The 27,626-nt window shown below is 37.2% G+C and overlaps 3 protein-coding genes across 3 annotated transcripts; 1 reads left to right on the forward strand and 2 right to left on the reverse strand.

The window, feature by feature from the left end:
• Window positions 1-19,032: 19,032 nt before the first annotated feature.
• Window positions 19,033-20,844, forward strand: LOC143603048 (homeobox-leucine zipper protein ROC5-like). Its single transcript, XM_077079973.1, has 5 exons — window positions 19,033-19,320; window positions 19,413-19,514; window positions 19,604-19,798; window positions 19,872-20,402; window positions 20,494-20,844. Exons 1-5 carry the CDS (start codon window positions 19,033-19,035, stop codon window positions 20,842-20,844), a joined length of 1,467 nt encoding a protein of 488 aa, XP_076936088.1.
• Window positions 20,845-23,386: 2,542 nt separating this feature from the next.
• Window positions 23,387-25,058, reverse strand: LOC143603049 (uncharacterized). Its single transcript, XM_077079975.1, has 3 exons — window positions 24,944-25,058; window positions 24,072-24,139; window positions 23,387-23,966 (listed from the first exon to the last, which is right to left on the reverse strand). Exons 1-3 carry the CDS (start codon window positions 25,056-25,058, stop codon window positions 23,454-23,456), a joined length of 696 nt encoding a protein of 231 aa, XP_076936090.1. The 3' UTR covers window positions 23,387-23,453.
• A 1,575-nt stretch (window positions 25,059-26,633) lies between these two features.
• Window positions 26,634-27,494, reverse strand: LOC143603050 (ribonuclease 3-like protein 2; the record flags this gene model as incomplete). Its single annotated transcript, XM_077079976.1, has 3 exons — window positions 26,634-26,922; window positions 27,011-27,169; window positions 27,251-27,494. Coding segments are annotated over 3 exons (452 nt in total), but the record flags the coding sequence as incomplete, so codon positions are not given.
• Between the last annotated feature and the right edge of the window lie 132 nt (window positions 27,495-27,626).

Below are 27,626 nucleotides of genomic sequence, written 5' to 3' on the forward strand. Positions count from 1 at the left end.
CAATTCATCGACAGGAAGATATCCAGCTGGCTCAAGGAATTGCGCATCAACCAAATCTTCACTTCAGTATACCACCCTCAGGGGAATGGCCAAGTGGAGCGCGCGAACCAAAGCTTGCTAAATGGGCTGAAGAAAAGGTTGGAGGGAGAATCCCATTCATGGGTCGAGGAGCTACCTAATGTCCTGTGGGCGCACAGGACATTAAGCAAAACCAGCAATGGCGAATCCCCGTTCAGCCTAACCTATGGAACGGAGGCTATGATTCCAGCAGAAATTGGATGCCCATCCCATAGAGTGCTCATGATGAGTAAGATTGATAACGAGCGCGAAAGAAGGTTGGATCTCAACTTACTTGAAGGGCGCAGAGAAGCAGCTATCATCAGTGAAGCCAAATACAAGAAAAAACTAGAAAAGTATTACAATCAGCGCGTGAAAGAATGCCACTTCAAGAAGAATGATTTTGTCCTTCGAAACAATGAAGCTAGCCGCGCGATACCCCCGGGAAAGATGTCCCCCAATTGGGAGGGACCTTATCAAGTCTCGGAAGAATTGGGAAAAGGCGCATACGCTTTAAAAGATTTGAATGGAAAGAAGATCCCGCGCGCATGGAACGCAGCACAGCTTAGAAAATGTCTCATGTAAAAATTGTCAAGTTTGTAATCAAGGCTTTTTAAGCCATTATGAATAATGATACGCGCAATCTTCTCTTAATGTGTGTTCTATTACCTTTTGCATACATGTTTCACACTTCCCTTTATTAATTTTGAGCAATATGACAACATTGTATTGACATCAAAACAAAAATAAAACGAAGTAAAACATACATGCGCGAGCTTCAAGCTCAAACGCGTTAACGAGTTTTAACTCTAAAACGTCAGGGCCTTAGCCCAATAATATGAGCCTTAGCTCAGGGCCTTAGCCCAATAATACGAGCCTTAGCTCAAATCACTCACAAGATCCATCCTACATGCTGCGCAGCTAGACCATAAAAATACCTAAGCACAACTAAGGCAAAGCACATGCCAAAACGTAGTTGTTAAGGTCTCAGGTCGAGGTCGCGCATGGAATTGTAATGGATATCAGAATAACACATACTGACACGTAAAGGCTAAAAAACTCATAATTCCCAATAATAAATGCGCGATAACGTCGCGCAAAAGAGGAATAATGAAACGCCAAGGCACGTGTCAACATAGTCAGGATATTGCAAAATCACTTAAAATATGACAAGGATTAAGTAAAATAATTTCCTTACAACCTTGTTCTTATTTTAACGTGCAAGCATATCTTATTTTCAACAAGCAAACATGCAATATAAAGAGATGAATGGGGAATGCGCAAGATGCGAATAAGGGAAAAACAAAATTTCATTCCAAAACATAGAAGGTTACAAATTTACAAAATGATGAGATACAAACTGCAAATAAAAAAAAAACATGAAGGGCTTCTCAAGTCTCTATGTCGACGTCAGCCTCTTCATCGCCCTCATCATTACCTCCCTCAGCATCTGGCGCAGCCCGCTCCTCGTCATCTCCAAACTTGCCATAGTCAAGCTGTTCGTCTTGAATGGAGTCGTCTTCTATCACAATAGTGTCAGGAGCGGGTCCTTTGGCCACGCCAGAGCCGCTAGCAGAGGCAGCATTGCCCGCGCCATCATCGCCACCACCAGCCCCTTCACACTCGTCAAGTAATTTCTTTAGAGCGCCGAGATCGGGCTGATCAGCAAGCAAGGCTATCTGCAAAGCATAAGGAAAAGTGTGAGTACAAAAAGACTAGGAAAATAAGTCAAGGTAAACTCATTAAGGTTAAAATACCTGCTCAAGGATGGGAATGGGAGTATTCAAATACTTCTCCCCCACCTCGGCCATGTCCGCGCAGACAACGTCGAGCTGATAAGGGTAGTCGGATGGGTTCTTCTTTAGTATGCTATATTCACAGCCATCCTTAAACCCTTCAGCTCGACCCACCAAGCGCGAGGCAGCGTTGCAATCCATCACAAGGGTCTGAAACTCGTCTGAGTATTTCATCGCATAAGCGCAACGAGTCATACCCTGTGAGACTAGCCATTGGCGATCCTGCGCGAGGGAAGAAACAGCCGTCTCAAGAGCAGGAATCTGAGAGTTTAACAACTCAACAGTTTCCTTGGTCTGTTTCAGCTCCTCTCTGTCGGACGCTGCTGCCGCCAAGGCCTCTTCCCTTTCCGCTCGCGCAGCATCGAGCGCTTCTTGGCTAGACGCTGCCGTCGCCAGGGCTTCATCCTTCTCTGCCCGCGCGGCCTCAAGCTCCTTCTTCAGGCGCGCAACCTCACTCTCTAATGAAGATTTGTCAGTGATAGACTGCACAAGTGCTTGGTCACGCGCCTCTGCATCCAGCTCCAAGTCGCGCACTCGCCGCGCATACTTGGCCGCGTCCGCCTCTACTGCCTGCAGCTTCTCCCGCGCAGCCTGCAGCTCATGCCCGCGCTTCACGAAGGCAGCGTTGGCACTTGCTCGGTTCTCGCTGAGTTCTGCTTGGAGTTTCTCAGCTCTCTCTCGAGCGTCAGAAAGATTCCAAGCAGATACCTTAGCCTCTTGCTTGGCCTCCGCAAGAGCATCACGCACCTTTACATAATCATAGCGAAGCTCTTGGGAGGCAGCAAAGAACGTTGACCCAGCGAAAAGATGGTCGTTGAGCAAGTCCACGCGGGCGCGCTCCTCCTGAAACCTCCTTTCAGCTGGAGGCACGGAGTGAGCCCAGAAGTCTTCACACACCCCCATGGACTGAAATGAGCTATCCTCAGTAATATTCCATCTCGGGCGGTAGATGTGATCGGCTTCCTGCAAACACAAAGCAACGTTCTAGTCATTTAAACACTAATATGGAAGTCCGCGCAGCGGAGCAAAACGAACTTATACCTGCGGGGAGCAAGCAGAAAAGTCAGCGCCAGCCCCACGAGAAGACTGCGCCACGAAATCTCGTGGCGCTACAGGGCTTGCGCGGCCGCCATCGGAGTCTTCAAAATGGAACTCCTCGTCTTCCTCTGTAACAGGCCTTTTCTCATGCGACCTGGAAAAATCAAAACCAGTCTCGCGAGGAGGGCTGCGCGCAGGAGGAGGTGAGGGAGGTCTCGACGCCGCGAGATCAGCGCGTAAAACAGCCTCCTGCTCCTTAGTAATCCCAATGAGGGGAGATTCAGTGCTTGCAGGAGCAGGAGCAGAACCAACGGTGCTGGCGCCGGCGCCAGCAGTGCCGCCAGCAGCTTGTGTGCCAGCTATAATGCCTATGAAAAAACCAACAAAGAGAAATGATTCAAGACTTGATCTAAAAAGAAAAAAGTCAGAAAATAAAAGCGCAATATATACCTTGGCGCACCGCCGTTCGCGAGTTAAACATCGCCATGAAGTCCATTTTCCCCCCTTTTGAGGGCAAAACAGGGGACTTCAAAGCAACCGTCGGCGCAGCCTCCGTACCTTGTTGCGCCTGAGGTTGATCCACCAAGGTCGCCGGCTCTACAAACATTTGAGTGAGCAAAGATTCATTAATAACTCTATCGGAATCATGCTCATAAAACCATAAAGTATAAACAAAGTATACCTGTTGAAGAGGAAACAGCAGGCGCAGGGCCGCATCCCTTTTCCGCCGCGCGAAGAGAGGAGGTGGCGGCACCATACCTCGTGTGGACAGGAGGACTGCCCACACCTTGAGGCAAAGAAGACAAGGAAACCTTGGAGGTAAACCCCTTGGTTTTCTTAAGTCCCTTCGCCTGAGTAGGAGGATCCTGAGCAACAGGGGCATCATTTTTCTTCTGTTTTTTACTGGCCCCTGCGCCAGTTTGCCCTTTAGCTTTACGCTTGAGTTGTGGCACCTCAGCTTCCTCCTCCACCTCTTCTTCCGCGAGCTCCAGCTCATAGTTCTCAAGCGCATCTACAATACGTGCAACAGAAATGTTAACCAAATTTGGTATTCTAAAGGCATAAGCATAAGTACAAAGGCCTACCAGGCGCATCGCTGTCAAAGCAAAATCCCAAATCAACAGGGATGAACATATCAGCGAAGCGATCGGGGAAGCCAACTTCCCCAGCGCCCAGCGCAACAGAGCCACCCTCCATATGCTCATCATAGGCGGCGTGGACGTACTCCTTGCTTACTGCATAAAACAAGACAAATGATATCAGCAAAACGAATTATATTCACGCAGAAATAATGCAATGAGCTAATAACTCACATAATCCATCAACTTGGATAACAGGCTCAGTCGCGCTGTCGGCCCACCTCCTGCTCATGCCAACCCCCACCAGCGCTTCCTCGCAAATATTCTTGGCGGGGGATGGTTCAGCAGTCAACTTATTAACCCATGCGCCAGTTGGGTTCTTAAAAACATTCACATCCGCGGGCGCAGAAGTGATCGCGCGCATGGTCATGCGGATGGGAATCACACCAGCCTTAATATAGAAAAATTTCTCAGACCAGTTATGAAGGCTCTTGAAGGAAACAGTGCAGCACTTGATCTTCTAACTGCGAGGAACGAATGAGAACCAAGAATCTTGGATTTTTGGCTTATAAAAAAATTGAAAGCACCGAGGGGTTGGCTCCTCGCGCTGAGCTTTGCACATGAACTCAAAATGAGTCATGCGCACAAGTCCAAAAGGATGGACTTGGGATATGTGAATCCCATAAAATTGAAGCAGCGCACCCATAAACCTTGTCATCGGGAGACGAAGGTTGCAGTGAGTGAAAAAATGGCAATATAAGGAGATATAGCCGGTGGGCGGATCTGCCGCCGTTTGCCCGGCCGCCGGAAGCATACAGCCGTACTAGGGAGAAAACCCTGAGAGGCGATGAGACTGTCGAAATCAGACTGTCTCAACTTGCAGGGAATCTCATCCCACCTCTTCACTGTCTTGCCCTTCCCCACCTCCTCCGACGAGGCCTCAGCAGCCCGTTTTCCCTTGCCGGTCTTCTTCAAAGTGGACATGACTAGTGATTTTACACGGCGTCTGCTGGGGGAGATTATGGCGTCTGGGTTATCAGACATACAACTGTGAATCAAACAGAGGTTACTTCAAGAACGGAAATCTGGAAGCAAAAGACAAGCTCTTAATCGGAATAAAAATGGAAGGAAAGAAAAAGCTTTGAAATAACAATGAAGATGAAGAATAACAACTCAAAAGGCTTGCTTTTATAGGCCCAGGAGAGAGAGAAACAGGTACTGATCAGAGTTCACGCGCCCCCACTCGCAGGTGCAGGCCAACGCGAGCGCGACACGTGTTCCTGACACTGTGTGAGGGGACATAAAAGGGAACGAAACAGGTACTGATCAGAGTTCACGCGCCCCCACTCGCAGGTGCAGGCCAACGCGAGCGCGACACGTGTTCCTGACACTGTGTGAGGGGACATGAAAGGGAACGAAACAGGTACTGATCAGAGTTCACGCGCCCCCACTCGCAGGTGCAGGCCAACGCGAGCGCGACACGTGTTCCTGACACTGTGTGAGGGGACATGAAAGGCAACTGTAGCACCTCGAGCACACGAAAAGTCTGACACATATCTCCATCTCTGACGGATGTCAACACCAACCAACCACGTACATGGACGATTCATTTCAACCACAAGGATAGAATTTCGCGCAACGATGAGAAATAAAAAAGGAAAAGACAAAACCCTATTAAAAGAGAACTATTAAGTCTAATATCTATCTTACCTCGCTCGCGCGAGACAATACACATATTAGACTGGGGGGCTTGAAGAGGTATGTACCCGCCTTAACATCGAGCGGGGCGGGTCAACCCACAAGATATAGACAAGAGGCTTGAAATCAAGATATCATGAAGGCACAAAGCCAAAACCTATGCGCACGGCGCATATCATATATGCTCACGCATCACATATGCTCACGCGTATCACATGCTCGCGCACCATATATGCTCACGCATATCACATCTGCGCGTGGCGCATATCGCATGCTCACGCATCATATATGCTCACGCATATCACATCTGCGCGTGGCGCATATTACATATGCTTGCGCATATCACATCTGCGCATGAAACATCTGCGCGTGAGAATAAAGAGAAGACTTCGCGCATCCTCAGGATAGGCGCATATCACACGTGCACATAATCAACCTCGTCCTTATCCAAATTAGGATAAGGACAACCTTGATTGTGCTCGTCAGCAAACCTTCCAGAAGGTATCCTTTAAGGAATAAGAATATGCTGATGTTGACAGCTGCCAATGAAAGGTGGACAACTCAGCAAAACCCATGTGCTACCACGTGATTGCACATGGGTCAGGTAAAATGTCTGGGTCAGAGAATAATCAATGAAAAAGCACCGGTGTCCTAAGGACACGTGGCGCAAAGCAATAGGAGGAGGCCAAAAAGGCCCTAATGGGATCTGAGCCCAATCATTGGAAACCCTAACACTATAAATACCACACCACCTCCACAAGGGGAGGTAAGCAAGAAAATACATTCCAATTCCTTACTCACTCTCAGATTATTATTATCTTCTCCTACAATCTCTTATTCTCACACCGGAGGGTTACCCCAAAGAGGACCCCTCTGTCCCTTTCTGAGGGGTAAGTTCACGGTGCTGCTCGTTTTGTAGGTGGAAGAACTCATACTCCGGACAACCATCGGTGAAATAGCATACTCATACCCGAGGAAAGTTGATCGTCTACCAGTGAGCCGATCCACGTTTCTTCAGTTTCGTCTATGTTACTCGCCATATAGACGACAACCAACTAAGAAGAATACACACCACCACCAGCACCACAATATCAATATGACAATATATTGTGGGATGCAACAGAATGGTGTTGGCATTAATGATTTATGGTGTACAGTTTAGGTGCCAACTGTTTACTTTTTTTTTTTTTTTTCATTTGCAATTATTTTGTTTTTGTTTTGGAAAATGACCAAGAGCACGTTTTGTATGTTTGGTCAAAAATGTTGTTATTATTAATAATTTATTATTTGTTTGGTTAATTAGTTATATAAACTGAACATCACTCGATAGTGATATGTCGGATTGTCGTTTATGTTACATAACATCAGATTATAAAAATTATGTGGTGCATATGGTTATGAGAATCAAGTGAGGCCCATTCTAACGTACGTTTTTTTAGGAAGTGGCATGTGTAGGTTTAACCAATTTAGCAGAGTTATAAATGAAGAAAATGTGTTTGAAGGAGAAAATATGTCATGATAAAGAAATTTTTAAGGATTGCTTCCATTTTGGTAAGGTAATAAAAGTACAAATCAAAATATTTACTTCTATTTAGCAACAAATTTTTTACATCTGAAAACTTAGATCATAAAATATAATGCATATTTTTAGCATCTTAACAACCAGGTATTGTTTTTCAAAGAAAAATATATAGGAGATTTATCTCTAAAATAACCATTTTGACCGACTTCTTCCCAACTTTAGACCGACTTCTTCCCAACTTTAGTCATGACTTTAATATAATACCCAAAAATAGCAATCCTAATCAGTCGGATTTGACGGAAGCACCCTTAGCCGCCGACGAAACGCAACAACCGCTAAAATCATACCCCCTCCATTGAACTTTGATTTCCTTCAACAATTTTATTTGATATATTATTGCTCTCTAACATTTTTTAAATTTTATGGTCTCTCTTTAAAAGTTTTAATTTTATTTTTTTTATTTCTATAATGTTTTATTTTTATTTTTTTTGTTTCTCTTTTTTTATTTATTGTCCTTAATCATAATAGTAGTTATTATTATCACCGTCGATACATTATCATAAAATTATATATAAATATGTGTGTATGTGAAAGGCTGATATTAATATTGATATTATTAAAAATAAAAAAATACTGATAATATTTACATTTATTATCATTATTATTAACAAAATAGTTTCTAATTCGATATATTTAGTGAAGACTAACGAGTGAAAATAAAATGTTGAAGGGACTTAAGTTTATGTTAATAATGTTAAGGGAAAATGATAATTGATTTGATAAGTTCAATAGGATGTACACTTCGTAAAAATCATATGGAAGGGATACACTTAGCAAAACCATATGTAATAATATGATTTCCATAGTATAAACCAGTGATATGACAAATAGCTCTAAATTGGAATAATCACAATTAATATAATATTCGTTGTATTTTGTCGTTTACTATTTACAATTGGTCTTCTGATTCAATGGTATGAAGGTGATGTTTAAGGCTTGAGATTTTTAAGGTCTCCAGTCCCAAACTTTTCCAATAACAAAACTCAATCTCTAACCAAAACAACTTCTTCTTCTCCGATCAAACTCTCGCCGGAAAACACAACCGGAACCACCAAAAAATAAGATCTTGAATCTGTTAATATCATAATAACGAGCCTGAATTCGTTCAAGGCTCTGATACCAATTGTTAGTCCCGAATCAGAATCACTACAATATGATATCAACCAACACACGTCAAATATGCGGAATCTAGTTAACGTGGTGATTCAAGAACAACGATGAACAGTATGAATATAATAAACACGAAGTAATACTCCAAATGCACACGATTATATTATTAAACCGTCAGGTACATGAGATTACACGTATTGCTCTCTAGATGGTGGCTCTCAAAGCGTTCGACTTCTCTCAATGTGAACAACCAACCTAAACCCTATACATGCATGTTCTATATATAGGGAACCAAACAACTAGCCCAATAGCTTTCAAAAGCCCACCGAGATCCCAAGGGATCTCGGCTTACATACTTAGCCCGCAGCCCAATACCATATTACAAGATAATCCCAAGTACATATTGAACTAAGTACAAACCACCAAATATGGACCTAACAATCTCCCCCTTGGTTTGTAGCTTCGTTCTTGTTTATTTCACTTCAGACTAGCCTAACCGAAATCCATAAGGATTTCGGTATTACACCAATGCAATTCTTCAACTCGTCTTCGTTTACATCACTTTAGTCTTGATCATGTCGTGGCCTTTTGATATGCGCCAGTCTAACCAAATTATGACCCAACAATCTTGCCCTTAGACTGATGCTTTCAAGATCTTCAGAATCTTTACTAGAATATAATCAGCAACTTCAAAATCTGCATCCAATACTCTACCATCTCCCCTTGAACATGATCAGCAACTTCAGCATCTGCATCCAATATTCTACCATCTCCCCCTTTTTGATAGCATCATCCAATTTGAATCTCAGATACTTCATATGCTTCCGTTGCAAGAAATCAGTCTTGAAGGAACAATCAACTTTGTTAGAAAGATCAACCAAAATATTTTTGAAAACAATTTAAATTAAAAACAAAATAAGACAGACATATTTTTGTAATTTTTATGTTTTTCTGTTTTTTTTAATTTTCTTGAAAAGACTTGAAATGAGATCATACCAGCTAAACCAACTATAACACAATAACCGAAATCATATTTCATTAATTGAAGACAAATTTTAAAATGATTTCTAACACATTTGTTTCGACAAGAGTAATAAAGAAGTAAAAATAAAATAAATGAAATAAAATAAAACCAAAAACAACAAATAAAACAAATTTAATCACCCGGTCTTCTTGTAATTTAGCTAAAAATTAGGATCAAATTTCAGTTTTTTGATAAAAATGCCGCCTTTATGAAAAGATCCGAACATGGAATCATATTGTTTAAGGTGCTTTCACAAGGATTCATGTTCAGCGTTATTATGACATAAAGAAACAGGTTGATAGCAGGTATAATGAACTTAGCATGATTTTCATTGCATCAGTGATATGAATTAGGTTCAGTTCGGCATAAAGCTTAGATGGACATCACTCATGGACCTGTGATACCTCCTATCTCTTCTCAAAGCGTATTTGGCTTTCCCCAGATCACCCCAATTTGACTCCAACCCCCTAGTGCTTGATCAAAAGATTTTATCGATAATCAAATAGAATATTTAAGCTTTAAGGTTGAACGTTGGACTTACAAGCCATCCGGACTTACAGGCCTTTCATTCGAGACATGACAGGACTTATTTTTGTGCCCCCATCTCTGTAGTTCTAGTTTGACCCTTTAAGCTTTTTGAAATATGAAATTTTTTTATTTTTTTTATCATAATAATCCTTTTTTTATTTATTTTTTATTATATATTTTTCTCTCTTTTTGTTTTTTTTTCAGCAAAAACTTAGAAACATAATATTTTTGGTGATCAAGACACTAACGGGCTCGTGTATGACTGGGTAATTGCTTTTCTGCCTATCATTCGGAGAGATGTATTTGGAGACATGCATATTTCTTTAAAATGACTCTCCACAGTAAGTTTAGCATATTTAGTTTATATCACTTTAACTTTTACGCATCATGGAAAGCTACCATACAAATCAATAACTGTTTTAGAGCCTTTTTTTAAGCTTAATAACTTCACCCGTTAGGCACACAGAAACAATTTATCTATCACTTTCCAAAGGTTGGATCAATTTTCATATGAAAATATTTTGAAACTTCTAAAAAGTTGTTAACTGAATAATGATATCAATTTCCATAAAATTACAGAAGACACACATGTTAAGAACTCAGTCACCCCAGTCACTCTTCAGTTTTCAGGTAAGTGGCTATCCCGTATGACCACTAGTGGTTAACAAGACCAAACACATATGAGAATACGTGTCCCTCCAACTTGGGATTACCGACATAATTTTAAGTGAAAGAATTCAAAACACGAAAACACATCACAATTGCCCCAGATGCTTTCAGCCTTTAGATAAATGACTATCCTGTGAATCTACAAGTAGATCACCGAACCAAACATATACAAGTATATGTTCTTCAAACTTGAGCAGCTGACATAATTTTAAGCGAGAGTGAAGTTTGAAAGACATAGATAAAATTTTTTAATAAACGCACACACACTCTTTTTGAATTTTTTAATTTTCTCCCCCTAATTTTGTGCAAAAATTTTGACAGAAAGGAAAACTTTTATGTACAAATTTAACCTCAAAAAGACTCAATCGTCGAAACGTAGTATTTAAAAAAATGAAGTGTGATAGTCAGCCAACCGATGTACTATCATTTCTCATATACGTTCAAGTCATTTTCGCATTTTTGGGAAACAAAATACACTATACTTGAAAAACTATACGTGAACATATTTTTGTGTTTTTTATAAAAATTTAAAATTTTAAAATATTTTTGATTGATCAATATTTCATACCAAAGTGATACGATTACCTTTTATCTTCAAGACATCATTTTTCATTTGTGAGAATCTCCCCCTAGGAATAAACTTGTTTTGAGATTCTGCATACTTACGAGTTGAATGTCTGGAACAAACCTTTTAATATGCAATGTATTCTCTGATTTGTTCATACACACTTAGAGAGCAGATTAAAAACGTTCTATCACCCTAAAATCATCCCGTCCAGGCAACAAATAATCCATTTGATGGTTTAAAGATTTAAAAACAATGGATATTTGCCCTGTCATGTGCCTGGCACAACCCATTAAATAAACAATGAATTTGTGGTTGTTCCTACACGCATAGCGGATTAGTTGGACATAGGAACCCAAGTCATAAATGTCTTGGGGTTTCCTTGAGCATCAACATATGTGACCTCTTGCCAACTCATATCATTCCCATCTTTAACAGAATCATTTGTTATGACAGATTCTGGTTGCTGAGTTTTAAGTTTCCAAGTCTGTCTTGGTTTAATGAAATTTGATGGAACAGACTTTGGAGTGGAGCAATTCGAATTCGAATTCTTAGAACTCTCAACACTCTTTGATTTCTGAAAATTTAATTTTCTTTTAACAGTTTCTAAATCATTTGAGTGCAAACCTGTCATATTAACTTTGAATCCTTGAGTATCTGTGATCCGTTGTACAGATACACGTGGTTTTCTAAAATAAGAATTTTGTTTAACCAATGGATTAGGTTGAAACCTATTACCTTTCACCTGAGGGGCTTGTCTATTTACAGCACGGTAGTGACACTCCTTTGCCAAATGCCCGCCGATCCCGCAGACGAAACACGCCTTCATCCTTCTAATGTCAACGGATACAATTGCCTCATGTTGGAATTCTTCTTAGGAAAGGTTTTTCCATTCTTCTTGCCCCTTTGCACAGCCTTCTGATTTTGCTTGTAGTATGGAACATATAGACGATGGACACAATTTCTGGCTATATGTCCTGGCGTGCCACAGTGGTAACATGTTTGCCTCTTGATATAAGTAGCACCCGATGATTTATCAACACATGGACATCCGGAGGATCTATGAGGACGAGACTGTCCTTGTTGTGCTGATTTCTTATGTGCCTTCCCTTTGTTGCCACAACTCTGTGTATTATTATTATTAGTACAACTTTGTGTGGTGGTGTCATCTGAGTTTGATGACACGTTAGAATGAGATTCATTTTCACTAGCCTGAACCCCTTTACTATCAGAAGCAACATCATTTACTATATCTGCACATGAAGTAGAAGCATCAAAATTGTTCACACATTTAAAAACAGGCTTGATTTCCTCTAGGGATCCTGATCCAACAGTTTTAGATTGAACCTGTTTACCATACTTCATGTCTTTTATCTTTTCCTCCTGTTCTTTGGTAAGAGGAAGACTAGTATAGTTGTCATTGTATGGTGGAGGTATTTGACTATATCCTATCCCCTCACCTTCGTTTTCTTTCCACCATAATTGATTTTCAATCATTGAGTTAACTACTTTGCTTGAACCATCGAATTTTTTAAAATCAAGTTCGGCCTTTTGAAACTTACTAGTTAGATTCAAGATTTCTAACTTGGAAGCTTCCAGTTTAGCAGTTAACTCAGCGATTTCTGTTTAGCATCAAGATGGTGACAGCTCTTTATGCTAAAATCAGACTTAAGTTTTTTAATATCCTTGTTCTGAGCTTCTATTTTGTCTAGAAAACCCTTTTCATTCTTCTTAAGTTTAAAATTCTCTGATTTTATTCTTTCCATATCTCTACTTAGACTGTCATTATGAAGCTTATACATTTCTATTTTCTCACCACAATTTAAAGAGCATGGTTTAAACCTTATCTCACACGAAGTCATTTTCCCGCCAATGTTTTTTTTGAAAAAAATATGATCTCCAAAATTCTCAAGAAGAATGTCCCAGTCAAGAGAAGTGTCTAGGAAAAATTTCGTTCAAGACAAAATTGTTTTCGAATTTCCCGCCAAAATATCACCCGAAAAAAAATATTTTCGCCAAAATTTTCAAGGATGGATTTTTACTAATAAGGAGTATTCTGGAAAAATTTCGTTCAAGAAAAATTTTCCCGCCAAAATACTTTTTTTTTGGCTGATAACTCCTTTGATTGAAAACTCTAAGTCTTTGACCGAGAATACTTCTGGCCGAAAACCTCTGTTGAATGAGATCAAATATGGTTGACCGAGAACACCCAAATTAAGCCGAGAACCATGAAACACAGCCGAGAACTCTGTTTGACAGAGATCAGATGTTGTTGGCCGAGAACAGACTTGAGTCTTGGCAGAGAACGCTAGAGATTGGCTGAAAACTATGAAGACTGGCCGAAATCACTTGATTTTGGCCGAGAACTAGTGTAACGTAGCCGAGAACACCCCAATTTGGCCGAAAACCTTAAATGATCTGTCAAAAGTCTAGCCGAAAATAAGTTGATCAGTTGAATTTTGGTAGTAACAACTTTGCGAGTTTAGAGGGATTTTATTTGTTTCCAAAAACAAATCTCAATCTCTAACCAAAACAACTTCTTCTTCTCCGATCAAACTCTCTCCGGAAAACACAACCGGAACCACCAAAAAATAAGATCTTGAATCTGTTAATATCATAATAACGAGCCTGAATTCGTTCAAGGCTCTGATACCAATTGTAAGTCCCGAATCTGAATCACTACAATATGATATCAACCAACACACGTCAAATATGCGGAATCTAGTTAACGTGGTGATTCAAGAACAACGATGAACAGTATGAATATAATAAACACGAAGTAATACTCCAAATGCACACGATTATATTATTAAACCGTCTGGTACATGAGATTACACGTATTGCTCTCTAGATGGTGGCTCTCAAAGTGTTCAACTTCTCTCAATGTGAACAACCAACCTAAACCCTATACATGCATGTTCTATATATAGGGAACCAAACAACTAGCCCAATAGCTAACCAAAAGCCCAATACCATATTACAAGATAAGCCCAAGTACATATTGAACTAAGTACAAACCACCAAATATGGACCAAACAGTAAGCTGCAAAAGTAGAAGGGATTAGTAAAAGAACGTACCTTAGATTACCGGTAAGCAGAATATTAATAGTCTTGAGAAGTGATAAAACTTAGAACAATATTGTAACAGTGGACAAACGATCAACATCAATCAAAATGTTTTGTGGTTCCATTGCGTTGTTTATGAAATAATAATATTGTATACAAATAAGTATATTGATATAAATGTCAATGTATGCATATTAATAACAATACATATGAATGGAACAGTGAGTAATAAAAATGAAACTTACAATGGTCGTGGATTTGCTTCTTAAATCGATCGATGTTGGTGTAAAAATTATTATGTCATATATTTTGTATAGGGAGGTAAGATTATGTATATTTTTGATTAATTAATTAAACATGGAATATTGTTTCAAATTGATTCATTTTAAATTCAAAATTTAAAACTGAATACACACACACACACAATACACGAATTGTGAAACCTATATGTGAGAGGATTACTATGAGTAAAATAAAATTGAGAACAATAACTAAAATAGAAATGAATTGTCTAACCATGTTAATGTAAATGTGTATATATTTTAAATATGTAAAACGAGATTCTATTAAGTTTTAAAAGTAATAATAACAATATTGTGATTTTATCATTAATTATAATTAATTGTTAACAAATTTAACATATGGTGTATTGCAAGCTCAACTATATTTAAAGTTATGAATTCAAATTTAAAATGGTGTTTTTTAAAGTTTTAAAATCCATAATACATTAAATGATTTTTTTACTAAAATATCATTGAAAAAATAATATTCAATTAAAATGCATATATCGTAATTGTGTATTTAAATATGAGATACTTAAAAGTAAAAACTCAAAACAGAAAGAACTATTAGTTTAAATAAATATGCATTGTCAAACTGAGATTTTAGTAATATTAAAAAAAAAACTTTTGTGATCATTTTGTTAATTATAATTAGTTGTTACCAAATTAACGTATGTCTTCTCGTAATAAAGTCAAAGTAAATGTTAAGTTATGAATTCAAAACTTTAAATGTTAAGTTTGACCAAAATGGTGTTTAAATAAATAATTTAATTTTGTAATCACATTTATATATGTTAAGTCAAGAAATATAACACAATTACCACTTTAGTGGAGTTGGTAACCACATTTGGTTTGAAACCTAAGGTCTTAGGTTTGAAACTCGTATCACACAATAATTTATTTTTCAAAGTTTTATAAAGCATTATGGGTCATGCGTCATAACAAGAAAACGAGTCATTGATCATAATATAATAAGAAATAGTGACATGACATCTACTTGGTATGTGGAGTGCTTAGTTAAATGTCATGTGGATAACTTGTGTTGCTTTAATATATTAGTAAGACTAGTTTTTACCCCCCGTATTACGGGGATTGTTTAAAGTTTTTGTTTCTAATATCTTCGTTTATAATATTATGAATGTATTTTGGATTTTAGTTTATTTATTGTAAGAAGTTAATAATATACTTGAACCTATTTTGATTAATTTATGTTGGGTTATTTTCATTTTTTAGTTAATCGTTGAAAGAATTATCTACTTAATTTTTATATTTATTCGTTTATGTTCATCTGCTATAATTTGAATATTATTTTGTGAAACTTTTTTATTTAAGTTAAACTTAAAAGAAAAAAGATTCGCTAACGTAACAAAAATCATATTGAGAAATTATATTAGGGTTTGATTACGGGGTTTGTTTCACATTTTACGTTTCTAATATTTATATATTTTTTTGTATTTTAATTTTATTTATTATAAGGAAATTAATAATATACTTTGGATTTGATGATGAAAAGGGTTCACAAACAAATGAGATGTTATAACCCGTTTAAAAACTATTTGGGTTTGATGAGACCTATAACCCGCTTATTTTTTTAGTATAAAATTGTTTCATAATTATAAATAATATTTTTTTTAAAAAAAATCATATATTAGTTTTTAGTATATCCCTATTTTATAGGATTTTCATATCAAATATTTGGTAAGATTTATTTTTAATATAATGAGATCTTATAAATCGTTTAATGGCTATCTGGGTTTAATGAGACACTACACGTGAATTCGGGTCAAATACATGAAAAACCACCATTTACAAATTCCAAATAAAATAATCTGGTGGTTTAAGAAAAAACAGGGAGGTTTCGTTTATATAGATTATTATTTCTGTTATTTATTTTTTTTCTTTATAGCAGGAAAAAAATTAAAGGAGCTATATATATAGAAAAATATTAAAGAATATTCAACATATTTCTTTTTACACCCGTAAAGATACAACAATGTCTCATTCTTTTCCTCTCCAATGGTGTATATATAACTCTTCCGGTCAGATCACTTATAATATTTCATTTTATGAGTTAAAAGAATTCAAGAAGAAAGCTTTTTCATTGATTAACTACTATCAAAAGTAATAATGTACCCTCTTATGTGTTTTCCTTTGTATTTGTAATCATTTTTTTTGGATTTATTTGTTCGTTACAATTTTTGAGTTCGAGTTTGATTTCAATTTTGATGAAAATGATTTTACGGTCGGAACCTTTTGTCATGGTATTAAAGTTGCAAAATTACCTATCGTATGTTGTAATGTGTGTTAATTATCTAAATCGAACTCAAAAAATCAAAATCCTTCCGTTTGTGGCTTTTCATTCCGGCATAGATATAATCAGAATTCATATTTTGTTGTTCAAATTGAATTACGAAATTTTGAGCTTTGATCGAACCCGCTCGAAAATCGAATTACATATTTTGTTTTTTATACATAATATATCGATTTGTTTCCCCTTTTTCTTTATATGATGGGTACGTACCATTTTAGAAAATATCAACTCTCTCGTATCTCAAGCCTGAGATGTCGTTGCCATTTTTTTCCTTGATACAGTTAGCTCTTTTCCGAATTCAAGTTTTGAATATGTTTTTAAAATCAACAAACTCGAAACATACTAAAAACGATTTGTTAAACATTTGTTTGTTTTATTTTTGTTGTTGGTTATAAAGTTTTTACCCATTGTTTACAAATGAGCTTTTATAATAATTTGTTTGAATTGGTTAGCAATAGATATGAAATAATATGTACCGCAAGATTGCCTTATTTTATTGATTTTCAGATTTTGTAACTGAATGAAAGAAAACGTATTTTTTTCGTTCCATATATAACTTAAAAGAAAATATCATCATATCTGAATTATTTATTATATAAATTTTCACCAACATAAATTATTTCAACGAGTTTCCAAGATTTAATTATAGTATTCCTTTTATTTAGAAAAAGTTAAAAAAAAATAAAAATTTAAAACCATATTATATATCCCATATATTTTCATTATATACTTTGATGTACTAATCTTCATTGTATGTTACATTGTTACATATATATGTTGCTGTCTTATTCCTTTTGCGAAGCTTTTATTGTAGAGTCATTTATGGATTTTGAATGCATCTTGTTTGTTGATTTTCAATTTAACACCCGTGATGATTTTGCAGACGAAAGCGAAAAATGGCAGGATATGAAGGATCTAACTTTTCACGGAAAAGAGCTGAAGGAAATGATAATCAAAGGGCTAGGGAAGAAATACCAGCAACACCATCCGACTTAAACGAGAACTTTGAAGCGTCTAGTGACGAACAAGAAATCCAGTCTTCGAGTTCAAGAAGAGCACAATATACTCGTCATACACCATCTCAAACTGAAGAACTTGAAAAGTAATACTCACCTTTCGGTTATTGACCAATATTTCGTATTCATGCATGCATGTATATATTGTTCCTTGGTTATATTTTGTTTTGTGATCGATAACAGATACTTCAAGAAGAATGCTCACCCTGACGAGAAAGAAAGGGCTGCAATTGGGAGAAAACTCGGCATCGATGTAAAAAAGGTTAAATTTTGGTTCCAGAATAAAAGAACTCAATTGAAGGTAATGTCCGATAACAGGGTCATGCTGTAGTTACACTACCCTCATCTGATTACACACCATCAAACATCTGTCCACAAAACACTAGTATGAGATGGTCGTTTTGATCAAAAAAGTCAAAATTTGAAAAATATTAGTCATAACAGATGTCTGAGGAACATTCAAGCGGCCGTTCTGACCATAGACAGCCAAACGTTGAAAAAATGTTGAAAAAATAAAACTTTGGTCAAAACGGCTATCAAACCTCTATCTGGAAGTGGACGCACAGTTGAAATTGTGTGAGATTAGATGTCAGATGGTGTGTGCATAGTTGACCACCTGGTAATTCTATGATTAAAAAATTAAAGTTTATATGTATATATATGTAAAGCATAACTTGATTTAGTTTCGAAATTCCAGAACCATTGTTATTTGGATGGCAACTAATTCACTGGTATTATAAATCATTAATTACATTTGTGTAGGCTCAAACGGAGCGCCATGAAAATTCGACTCTAAGGAAGCAGAACGAGCAAATGAAGCTTGAGCTTTTAGCCTTGCAAGAAGTTGCCAAGAACGCACTTTGCATCAGATGTGATGCGCAATCAACAACACCGAACATGCCCGTATTTCATGATCACAATATCGAGATAGAAAATGCTCGATTGAGAGAGGAGCTTAGCAGAATAACTAATCACTTCAATCAATTAATGGAAGAGCAATCATCAGACCCTAGTCAATTGCAAAACAATATCATATATCCTAGTGAGACAAGTAAGAAAGATCAAGAAGGTATATGAGTATATTCGACCTAAACTATATATTTTTTGCCCACACAAACGAGAACTAATAATGTTTGTCTTACTAGTCTATTACTTACAAGTTCTAACTTGGAACTCGCAGGAGGAACCTACGTCTATGGTTCATTAGATCCAATGGCGGCTCAATTACAAAGGGGCATCAACATACCCATTCAAAGGAATGGATATCTTGAACAAGCGTCGAGGGCCATGGAAGAACTCTTGAAGATTGGGTTAGTTGATTCACCACAATGGAAAAGAAATGTGGAAGGCGGAGGAGAAACCCTTAATTTTGAAGAATATGCAAAGGCTTTTCTTCCTTGCCTTGGTAGAAAACCACGTGGATTCGTATCCGATGCTACAAGAGCTAGCAGTGTGGTCCCGATGAGTAGTTCAACACTTGTAGAAGCATTACTCGATGCGGTAACTTATCGTTTTTTTTTAGCTTTTGTTAGTTTCAGAGAGAGCCAAAAATTATATTAACTTATACAAGAACATGATATCATATACTATAGAATCAATGGAGAGAAATGTTTACGAGCATCATCGGAAGTTGTACTACAACTGAAGTGATTTCTAATGGTACCGAAGGTTCAAAAGATGGTGCTCTCCAACTTGTAAGCCTTCTTGGGTTCTTTTTTTATCTCCTTTGTCTAAGTTAATGTTTTTAGATAAGAAAATGCTAAACAGTTAAAACTTTATGCAGATGAAAGCCGAAATTCAACTCATTTCGTCTCTAGTACCGGTTAGAGTCTTTAAGTTTATTCGGTTTGCCAAACAACAAGCCGAGGGGTTGTGGGTTGTGGCTGATTTGTCTGTCGATTATGGATTGGAAGGAAACTTAACAAGAAGGTGTCCTTCCGGATGTATCCTACGTGATATACCAAATGGTTTCTCAATGGTATGGTACATATATATTTTTGTATTGCATAATGTCTAACTATAATATAATTACTTCTAACTAATATGTGTAGGTTACATGGATCGAACATGTTGAATACAATGAACAATCAGTCCCCCATCAGTATCGCCAGTTAATTAGATCTGGCGTTGGGTTTGGTGCACAAAGATGGATTGGTGCACTTTTGTGGCACTGTGAGGGCTTAAGTGCCGCCACTTCACCCACCCTCCACCCTGATTTGTACGAAGAAATGAAAATAAGCTTAAATAGGCTAGCACGACGCATGACGGGTATCTTTTGTGCTGGCGTTTGTTTGACCGGTGGTCAAAAATGGGAGTTGGTTGTGGGTGCACCGGGAAGACCAAGGATCATGGCACGCAAGTGCATAAGTGGTTTTGGCGAACCATTTGGAATAGTCATGAGTGCAACATATTCGGTCTGGATACCAGCAAATCATCAACACTTGTATGGTTTGTTGCTTACAAAAGACTTGAGGTGTCTATGGGATGTGATATACCATAGGATCGCTACCGAAAACATGATCGATTTTCCATTGAGCGAAGATGAGAGCAATCCTAATTGCATCTCAATTTTAAATTCAAATGTAAGTTTACATAGTTACTTTGTATGTGTATGTATTAGTCTTAATAGTTAAATGCTTGTTTTCTAATTATTTATTTATTTTGCATGTAAAGACATCCACAAAGGACAATCAAATTATGGTGCTGCAGGAGACTACGAGTGACATGACGGGGTCACTTATTATTTATGCAACTGTGGATTCCCAGACAGTGTCCATGGTGATGAGCGGCGGAGACACTTCTTCAGTGGCTCTCTTGCCATCAGGGTTATGTATTGTTCCAGGCTACGGTGAAAGTGGTGTAGGTGCACCAAGTGGCAAGCGTGGATCCATGGTGACTATTGGGTACCAAATATTACACCAAGAAATAGCTAGCTCGGACCTCACATTGGAAGCCATCAACTCGATAAACGAAATGGTGACTCGAACAGTCCTTGGTATCAAAGAAATTGCTCGATCTGCTTGACAATGAGAATAGACAAGTGGCTCAACCATGTGTTAGGGTATGGGGTGAGTGTAAGAATCAAGAACCCATTGATGGGGTCAAGTTTTGCTCATGGTTTGAGTATTTGATTATTGAATAAGTTGCATTTTATTTGACAATGATGCTTTTTGTTTGCTATAATTTCAGACTGAAATTTTATGTTATATTTATTAAACTTTCTGGATTGACTTTTATATCATTAGCGGTAGTTTTTATATTATAAATTGACAAGTTAATTGGTTTGTGTGAAAGAGAAAACAGTTTTACAAAAATTTACGTGTATATATTATTATTGTATGTATTACAACTTAATTATATACAACTTATATTTTTTATCAAGCCAATTTTCAAAACTTACCATTTAAATCTTTTATATTTAAAATGTAGTTTCAAGTGACACTAATAAGTAGATTTTAATATCCACTATACATATATTGTATGACGTTATACATCTTCAAAAGTGTCGATTTTGTTGAAACATGTAACTTTGGTGGGTTAGCTCAATCTTCTTTTATGTTTATAAAGTATAGCCAGTTATCTTAGCTGTAACACAAAACCACCATCACTGAATCGATGTATGTTAGGTAGTAAATAGTAGAGGGGTCAATTGTAATAATAGCATAATATGGGGACTGTGGATATAAGTAGTCAGTTATGCTTAAACAATGAACGGTGAACGAAAATGGTAGCTATTGATTTGATAGTTATCTCCTCTTATATGTGATTCTGCTTAGTCTTATCTTTTATCTCTTAATCCCTTGATTACCATTTTGTAATGTAACAATCTATGAGGTCTAACGGAAAAAGTAGTGGTGGCAAAATAAAGGGCCGAATAATGGGTAAATATGAAATTAAGAGTTTATATAAAACTCTCCCTATTGAATTAAGTAATTTGATAGGGTTCTTTTAATTAAAAAACAATATACTTTGTCTTTTTTCTAACTTTTAACCCATTTTACCTATTAGAGATCATATTGTCCGAGTTGACCTGTTCATAGTAAACGGGTCTAAATTACCTTATTATGAATTTGAAATTTATCCCAAATTTCTACTTTGATACAACATCTCGCCTAGTGCAAACTGCAATACAAAGAAAAATTCTTGTGAGTTGTGATGAAAGACCATTATGATCTTTTTACCAATGCAAGTTTCTTAAAGAGGTGACAAAATAAATGAGTTAATCAAACGAGTTCGAAAACCGTTCAAAATGGGCACTTTTGTACAAGTCTACAAACATTATTTTCCTAAAGTTTAATACATTATTAGGTAGCGTTTGTTATGCAGGAATGATAAGAGGAATGGAATAATTCATTACGTGGGAATGAATAAAGTGATGTTTGGTTGCTCAATGGAATGGAATCATCCATTACACATGGAATCCCATTTCATCAAAACCATTCCTTCCCACCCCCTTATTTTTTTTTCATTTCGTTCATCCTTCACCCTACTTTCTCAACACCAACACCACCACCACTGATCACCGCCGTCGCCACCACCTCCGCCACCACCACCACCACCACTGATCACCGCCGTCGCCACCACCTCCGCCACCACCACCACCACCGGTGCCACCACCACCTTACCACCAACGCTACCACCGCCCACCTGACCATAACCGCCACCACCACTGTCGCTGCCTGACCACCACCTTCGTCGTCGCCACCCTACCCTCGCCATTACTACCAATGCTATCACCGCCAGCACCACCACCACCATTTTCGTCGTCGGAGCTACCACCACCACCATTTTCTTCGCCGAAGCTACCACCATCGTCGCCATTTCAGGGGGTTTTTTTTTGTGTAAAAAAATAAATATATTTTGAGATAGGAATGTTTTTATTAGTTCTATTTCATTCATACAATTTTATTTGGATACCAAACAACATAAAGTAATTATTCATTTCATTCCCATAGGTTAACCAAACAAGACAAAAGAATGATAATGATCCATTTCATTCCCTTATTCATTCAATTCCTTCTCTCATTTCATTCTCTCCTCATTCCATTACTTCCAATATGTACGGCAATTATATTATGTGATTTTGGCCATTTAATTTGTTTCAAGTAACTTAATTTTGAACAAGAAATAACAAAATAAAAAACCTGAATTGGATCATGGTTGATTTTATATTAACTTAACAAAATAAAACATTAACCAACAACTTATTGAAAACTCTTTTTTCCTTACAACCTAAAACCAAAACTCTTTCGTACACTAGATAACCACACTAACATACTAAACGTGTTAAACATGGTAGCTCTAAAGATTATAGTACAAGGGATGGCCAACTCAATAGGCTTTTCCTACAGTGACGTGTTTCCTCCTTGATGGTGTTCATCATGTCTGGAGCCCTATGGACGAACGGTTGATATCCCATCTCATAAAGGCTCACTTGGGTATTAGAGATAGTTCCAAACGCAGCTAAAAATCAACATTTGAGCCCCCAAACCCAAATCAGTATTTTGTTAAATTTATCATTTGCTTCTAAAAATGTCACTACCAGAAGCAAAATCCATCAAAACCTTACAAAAAACTACAATACAAAGATATGCATTGTTAACAATGTATACATAATCTACCTTTACAAACAATCACTCTTCACCAATCTCAAAAACAGGATGTCTTACGGTGGAAGATGATGATTTTGGTACCCTGAACTTATCGCACTTTTGTTTGCAGAGAGAGATCACTGGTGTCTTATCACTTGCTGATATCCCAAGATTATTTGCAGCCACAATAAGCCGCTTTCCGATCCTCTTCGTCTCTCGCGACCCTCCAACTTTCGTAATCGTGGGAGGCGTTTTTGGTGCATAATTTGACACCTGTGCTTTTGAACCACTCGAAGTCACCTCGTCATCAAAAACAGAAAAATATTTCTTGATAATGCCCGAAATAGATACAGTTTCAGACATTCTTTCACTTGTCGGTTCCATTTTCTTTATTGGCTTTTTGCATATATTTTCTGAAAACCCGCGATGAGAAATTTCAGATTCGGGTTTTGGTGATATTTCCGTGTATAAAAACCATGTTTTGTTGGAATCTTGGAAAACATGCTTTATGGGCATGGATGCAGGCAAGTGATAAAGGTGAGATTTTTTCTTAACCTGGATAAGAGTAAGATCAAATTCAGAATATAAGAGGGTTTTACCAAACAGGGTGAATTGAATTAATAGCTTATGTAATTAAACAAAAAGATAGATTAGTTATACCATTAATCCATCAACTTTGATATTTCCAATTCCAGGAAAACAATTAAAATGCATCATCTCAAATTTCCCTACCAAAATACAGATCTTCATTAGTAATTTCGACTTTAGAATTAATCCATCGAGATAATATTCTGATATATACTGGCAAATCAGAGGAAATTAGGGTCATAATTTCAACTTTCATCATCATTTTGAAAGTAGTTACAGAGGCGCGTAAACGAGACTCGGCTAGTTTTAATTTAAAAGTGCTAGAGCTCAAGCTTGGCTCATTTAGAGCTGTAATTTTAAAGCTTGAGCTCAGCCCATGAGTAGTCTGTCGAGCTCGAGCTTGGCTCGTTTACTATTTATTTATATATTTTTTATAATTATTTACATATATATTTATAACTATAGGTTTTATACATAACATTGTATAAAGTTAGTTATTTAATTATTTTTATCATATGTCTATATATTATATAAATATATTAAATAAAAATTATACAAATAACAAGTCCGTTTAGGCTCGTGAGCTGACACAAGCTCAATATATAAAGCTCAAGGCCTCAAGCGCGAGCTCGTTTATGAAACTACCCTTATTAAAGGCCCGAACCTAGGCCAGAGCTCGGTTCAGTCGATCGAGTAGCTAACAAGCAGCTCCTCTGTTTTACACCCTTACCCAAAGAATCAAAATCAAATATATCAAGAGGCATGAATAATAAGTAAACTAAATTCAGGGTTATCTAAAGAATACTCCTTCTCACTAAACCCTGATTTTGAAAATTAAAAATACCCAAATCCAATCACCTAATTCTTCAATTCAATTGGTTTAAAGTTTAAAAGCAAGCAAGCAATTAAAGAAAATGGTTTGAGTGAGAATGGATTGGACTTACTGTTAAATTCTGCTGTGGTAAGATCAGGAGAGACGGAGATGACGATGTGGGTTTGTAAGCTTGTGTCAATGAACACTGGCACTTCAATGCCAGCTGAAGAACTAGAAGAAGCCATTGAATGAATGCCCAAATGCGCTAAACTAGGGTTTTAGTGGTTTAGTCACTTATTATAACTTGTAAGGTGTGACTTGTGAGAGTGAACCAACCGGTTCATATTTAAATTAGTCCGGCTCAAAATGAAGTCTTCTAAAAAAAACAGGTGAAATGGGTTCAGAGAAAAACGGGTTGTGGGCTACTGACGACGGCGTTGAAGCCTATAAGCGAGATGAGAGGTACTAGTTAGTGGGCATAGTGTAAGTGGTCGCGGCGAAGATGATAGCAGCAGTGAGTGTGGTGAAGATGGAATTCAGATAAGAAACGCAAAACCAACTTTTGTGTGTGTGTGTGTGACAATTGAAGCGTTTGATAAAAGTTTATATCATATAAATTTTAAAAGTTATTTATGGTTTAGATTGTTATTCAAATAATAATAAAAAATAAAACAGATGTTTGAACCATCACCGATTAAAAGAACCAACAAACACGGATTTCAAAACATATTGGTTTAATTCCATTTTCACCTAGCATCAAACCGGACCAGGCCAAAAATCCTTCGATAGACCCAAATCATGAAACCGTGACTAAGGAAATGACTAGCACCCAAAGGTTTGTAGGTTGATTTTTTATTCGTGGACAGTGAATACCATCACTAAGGGAATGACTAACACCCAAAAAAACTACTCATGTGCCAAGCTAATTTACAATTAAAGTTTGATATGAGTCTTTTCAGTTTAAAGTTGTTGGCTGAAACGTGTTTGTTAGACCATCCTCTGTGGAGGGGCTTTGGGACATCAAAGCCCCTCTCCATAACGCCCTGTTGTTGCCCATTTACTACCTCATTATGTGTGTATGAGAGAGAGAGAGAGATAGAGAGGATGAGAAGTAGGGTGGCCCCACCAAAATACCCAAATCGTCCGTCTTCACACTACCACCCCACCCCTATGTCGCCGTCAAAGATGCCCATTTACGGCATTTGGGCTTTAAAACACCCCCTAAATCGCCCCCACGTCGCCCACAATGAAGGGTCTTATATTGAAAAACATTTGCTTGGGATTGCCTCAGATGATGCAATGTATAATTGTGAAAATGATAATCAATAGAGACCAACTTTAGGGATATTGTATTTCTATTATGCAATTCCAATGATGATCAACGTACTTCTAATATGCTTTTAAAATTCAATTTATATGACCCCACCTGACTCCGGTTTGAAAATTAACATATAGACATATAGCAATAAATATCCAACCTTATGAAAAATAATTCCTGGGTCCACCACTGCTTACTTGTCTTACATTTGATGCGTTTTTGCAGTTGCTCGGTCAATGCAAGTATAGCAACTGACCGAGTCGATTTACTAGTAGCGCTTTATGTAATGTGGTTTCAATGCTCGCAGATTTCCAAAACCAACTAAAGATGGAGCAGCAACAGAAGCACAAGATTATGTCAAGTGGCTTCTAGGTTGCAAATAGGTGCTTGAAAATGTTAAACTAAACTCAAACTTGATTCAACATCTCAATGATCATACATGATGTCAAGTGTCAACTTAAGCTTGAACTCGGATTGAATGCTTTGTAAAGTGCAAGTCAAATTTAAAGTTGAAGAATAAACAAATAACTGCACCTCGCTCAGTTGACCAAAACCGAAGCTTGAAACTACCAGTTGTGCATGTGATTGGTTCATACGGGCCAAACGACCCTGACCCTGACCCTGAATATCTCTCTGTTCCAAAGGTTACCAAGTTGTTCAGGCCATTTATGTTGCACCTCTTGAACATAAATGCAAGTTCCCATATTTTGCTCAACAAAACAAGAAATTTACATGCAGAATGTTATAAAAAAACTGGCACTTTCAATATTAGCAACAAACTTGTTACTTGCCTGTTTTATAAAAATCAAATGGCATGCATGTCATAATATTAATAACCACGCGAATTCCTTATATTTATACACACATATCCGGACTTACTTTTGCAGAATAGACAACATCATGGAAGCAGCAGAATTTTCAGCATCCTTTAGTCTAGATCTCTCATTTCCTTTCACACATAAAACTTGATCAGAAAGCTCAACTTGAGCGGACGATACGAATCTTTTGTCATGTGCGGGACCCAATTCTTGCTCGACCCTAAAATTAAACTAATAGTCAGATTAAACGGTTTGCAATGTGTTTGATGGTAGTAAACAATATTTAGTAGTGAAATCATACTTGTAAGTTGGCTTTGGCAACTTTTTCGTGTCGCATAATTCGTGTAACATTTTTTTAGCATCTTTAATCTCCGTTGATTCGTTGAAATCAACTTTAGTTTGTAAACTTGCATCACTGGTTTTGGATTTTGTTAATTTTGACAAAGCCGCTTCGGCCGCATGAAGCTTTGCAATCTCTTTGGTCTCTGAAGAACCGGATGCAATAAATGTATCATCCACAAAAACACTTGCAGTATATCTCTCACCTAGGAATTTAAATAGGTTAGATGTGGTAATATTAATTTATAAGACAAGAAGAATGCATAAACTGATAAAAGTGATGGCATATTTAGCATCATAATAAAAGTTTATATGATATAATTAACTTAAATTAACTA

The sequence above is a fragment of the Bidens hawaiensis genome, unplaced genomic scaffold, assembly GCF_021521415.1.
Source record: "Bidens hawaiensis isolate Kalapana, Puna unplaced genomic scaffold, B.hawaiensis_p1.1 tig00060385_1, whole genome shotgun sequence".
NCBI classification, from domain to species: Eukaryota; Viridiplantae; Streptophyta; class Magnoliopsida; order Asterales; family Asteraceae; genus Bidens; species Bidens hawaiensis.

Excerpts from the sequence above, each read along its gene's own strand:
- LOC143603048 (XM_077079973.1), top strand. The coding sequence starts at position 19,033 with ATGGCGGCTCAATTACAAAGGGGCATCAACATACCCATTCAAAGGAAT. Across the intron at positions 19,321-19,412 it reads TAGAAGCATTACTCGATGCG|AATCAATGGAGAGAAATGTT; the intron begins GTAACTTATCGT and ends CATATACTATAG. Across the intron at positions 19,515-19,603 it reads AAGATGGTGCTCTCCAACTT|ATGAAAGCCGAAATTCAACT; the intron begins GTAAGCCTTCTT and ends AACTTTATGCAG.
- LOC143603049 (XM_077079975.1), bottom strand. The coding sequence starts at position 25,058 with ATGGCTTCTTCTAGTTCTTCAGCTGGCATTGAAGTGCCAGTGTTCATT. Across the intron at positions 24,140-24,943 it reads TACCACAGCAGAATTTAACA|GGAAATTTGAGATGATGCAT; the intron begins GTAAGTCCAATC and ends GTATTTTGGTAG. Across the intron at positions 23,967-24,071 it reads TCAAAGTTGATGGATTAATG|GTTAAGAAAAAATCTCACCT; the intron begins GTATAACTAATC and ends ACTCTTATCCAG.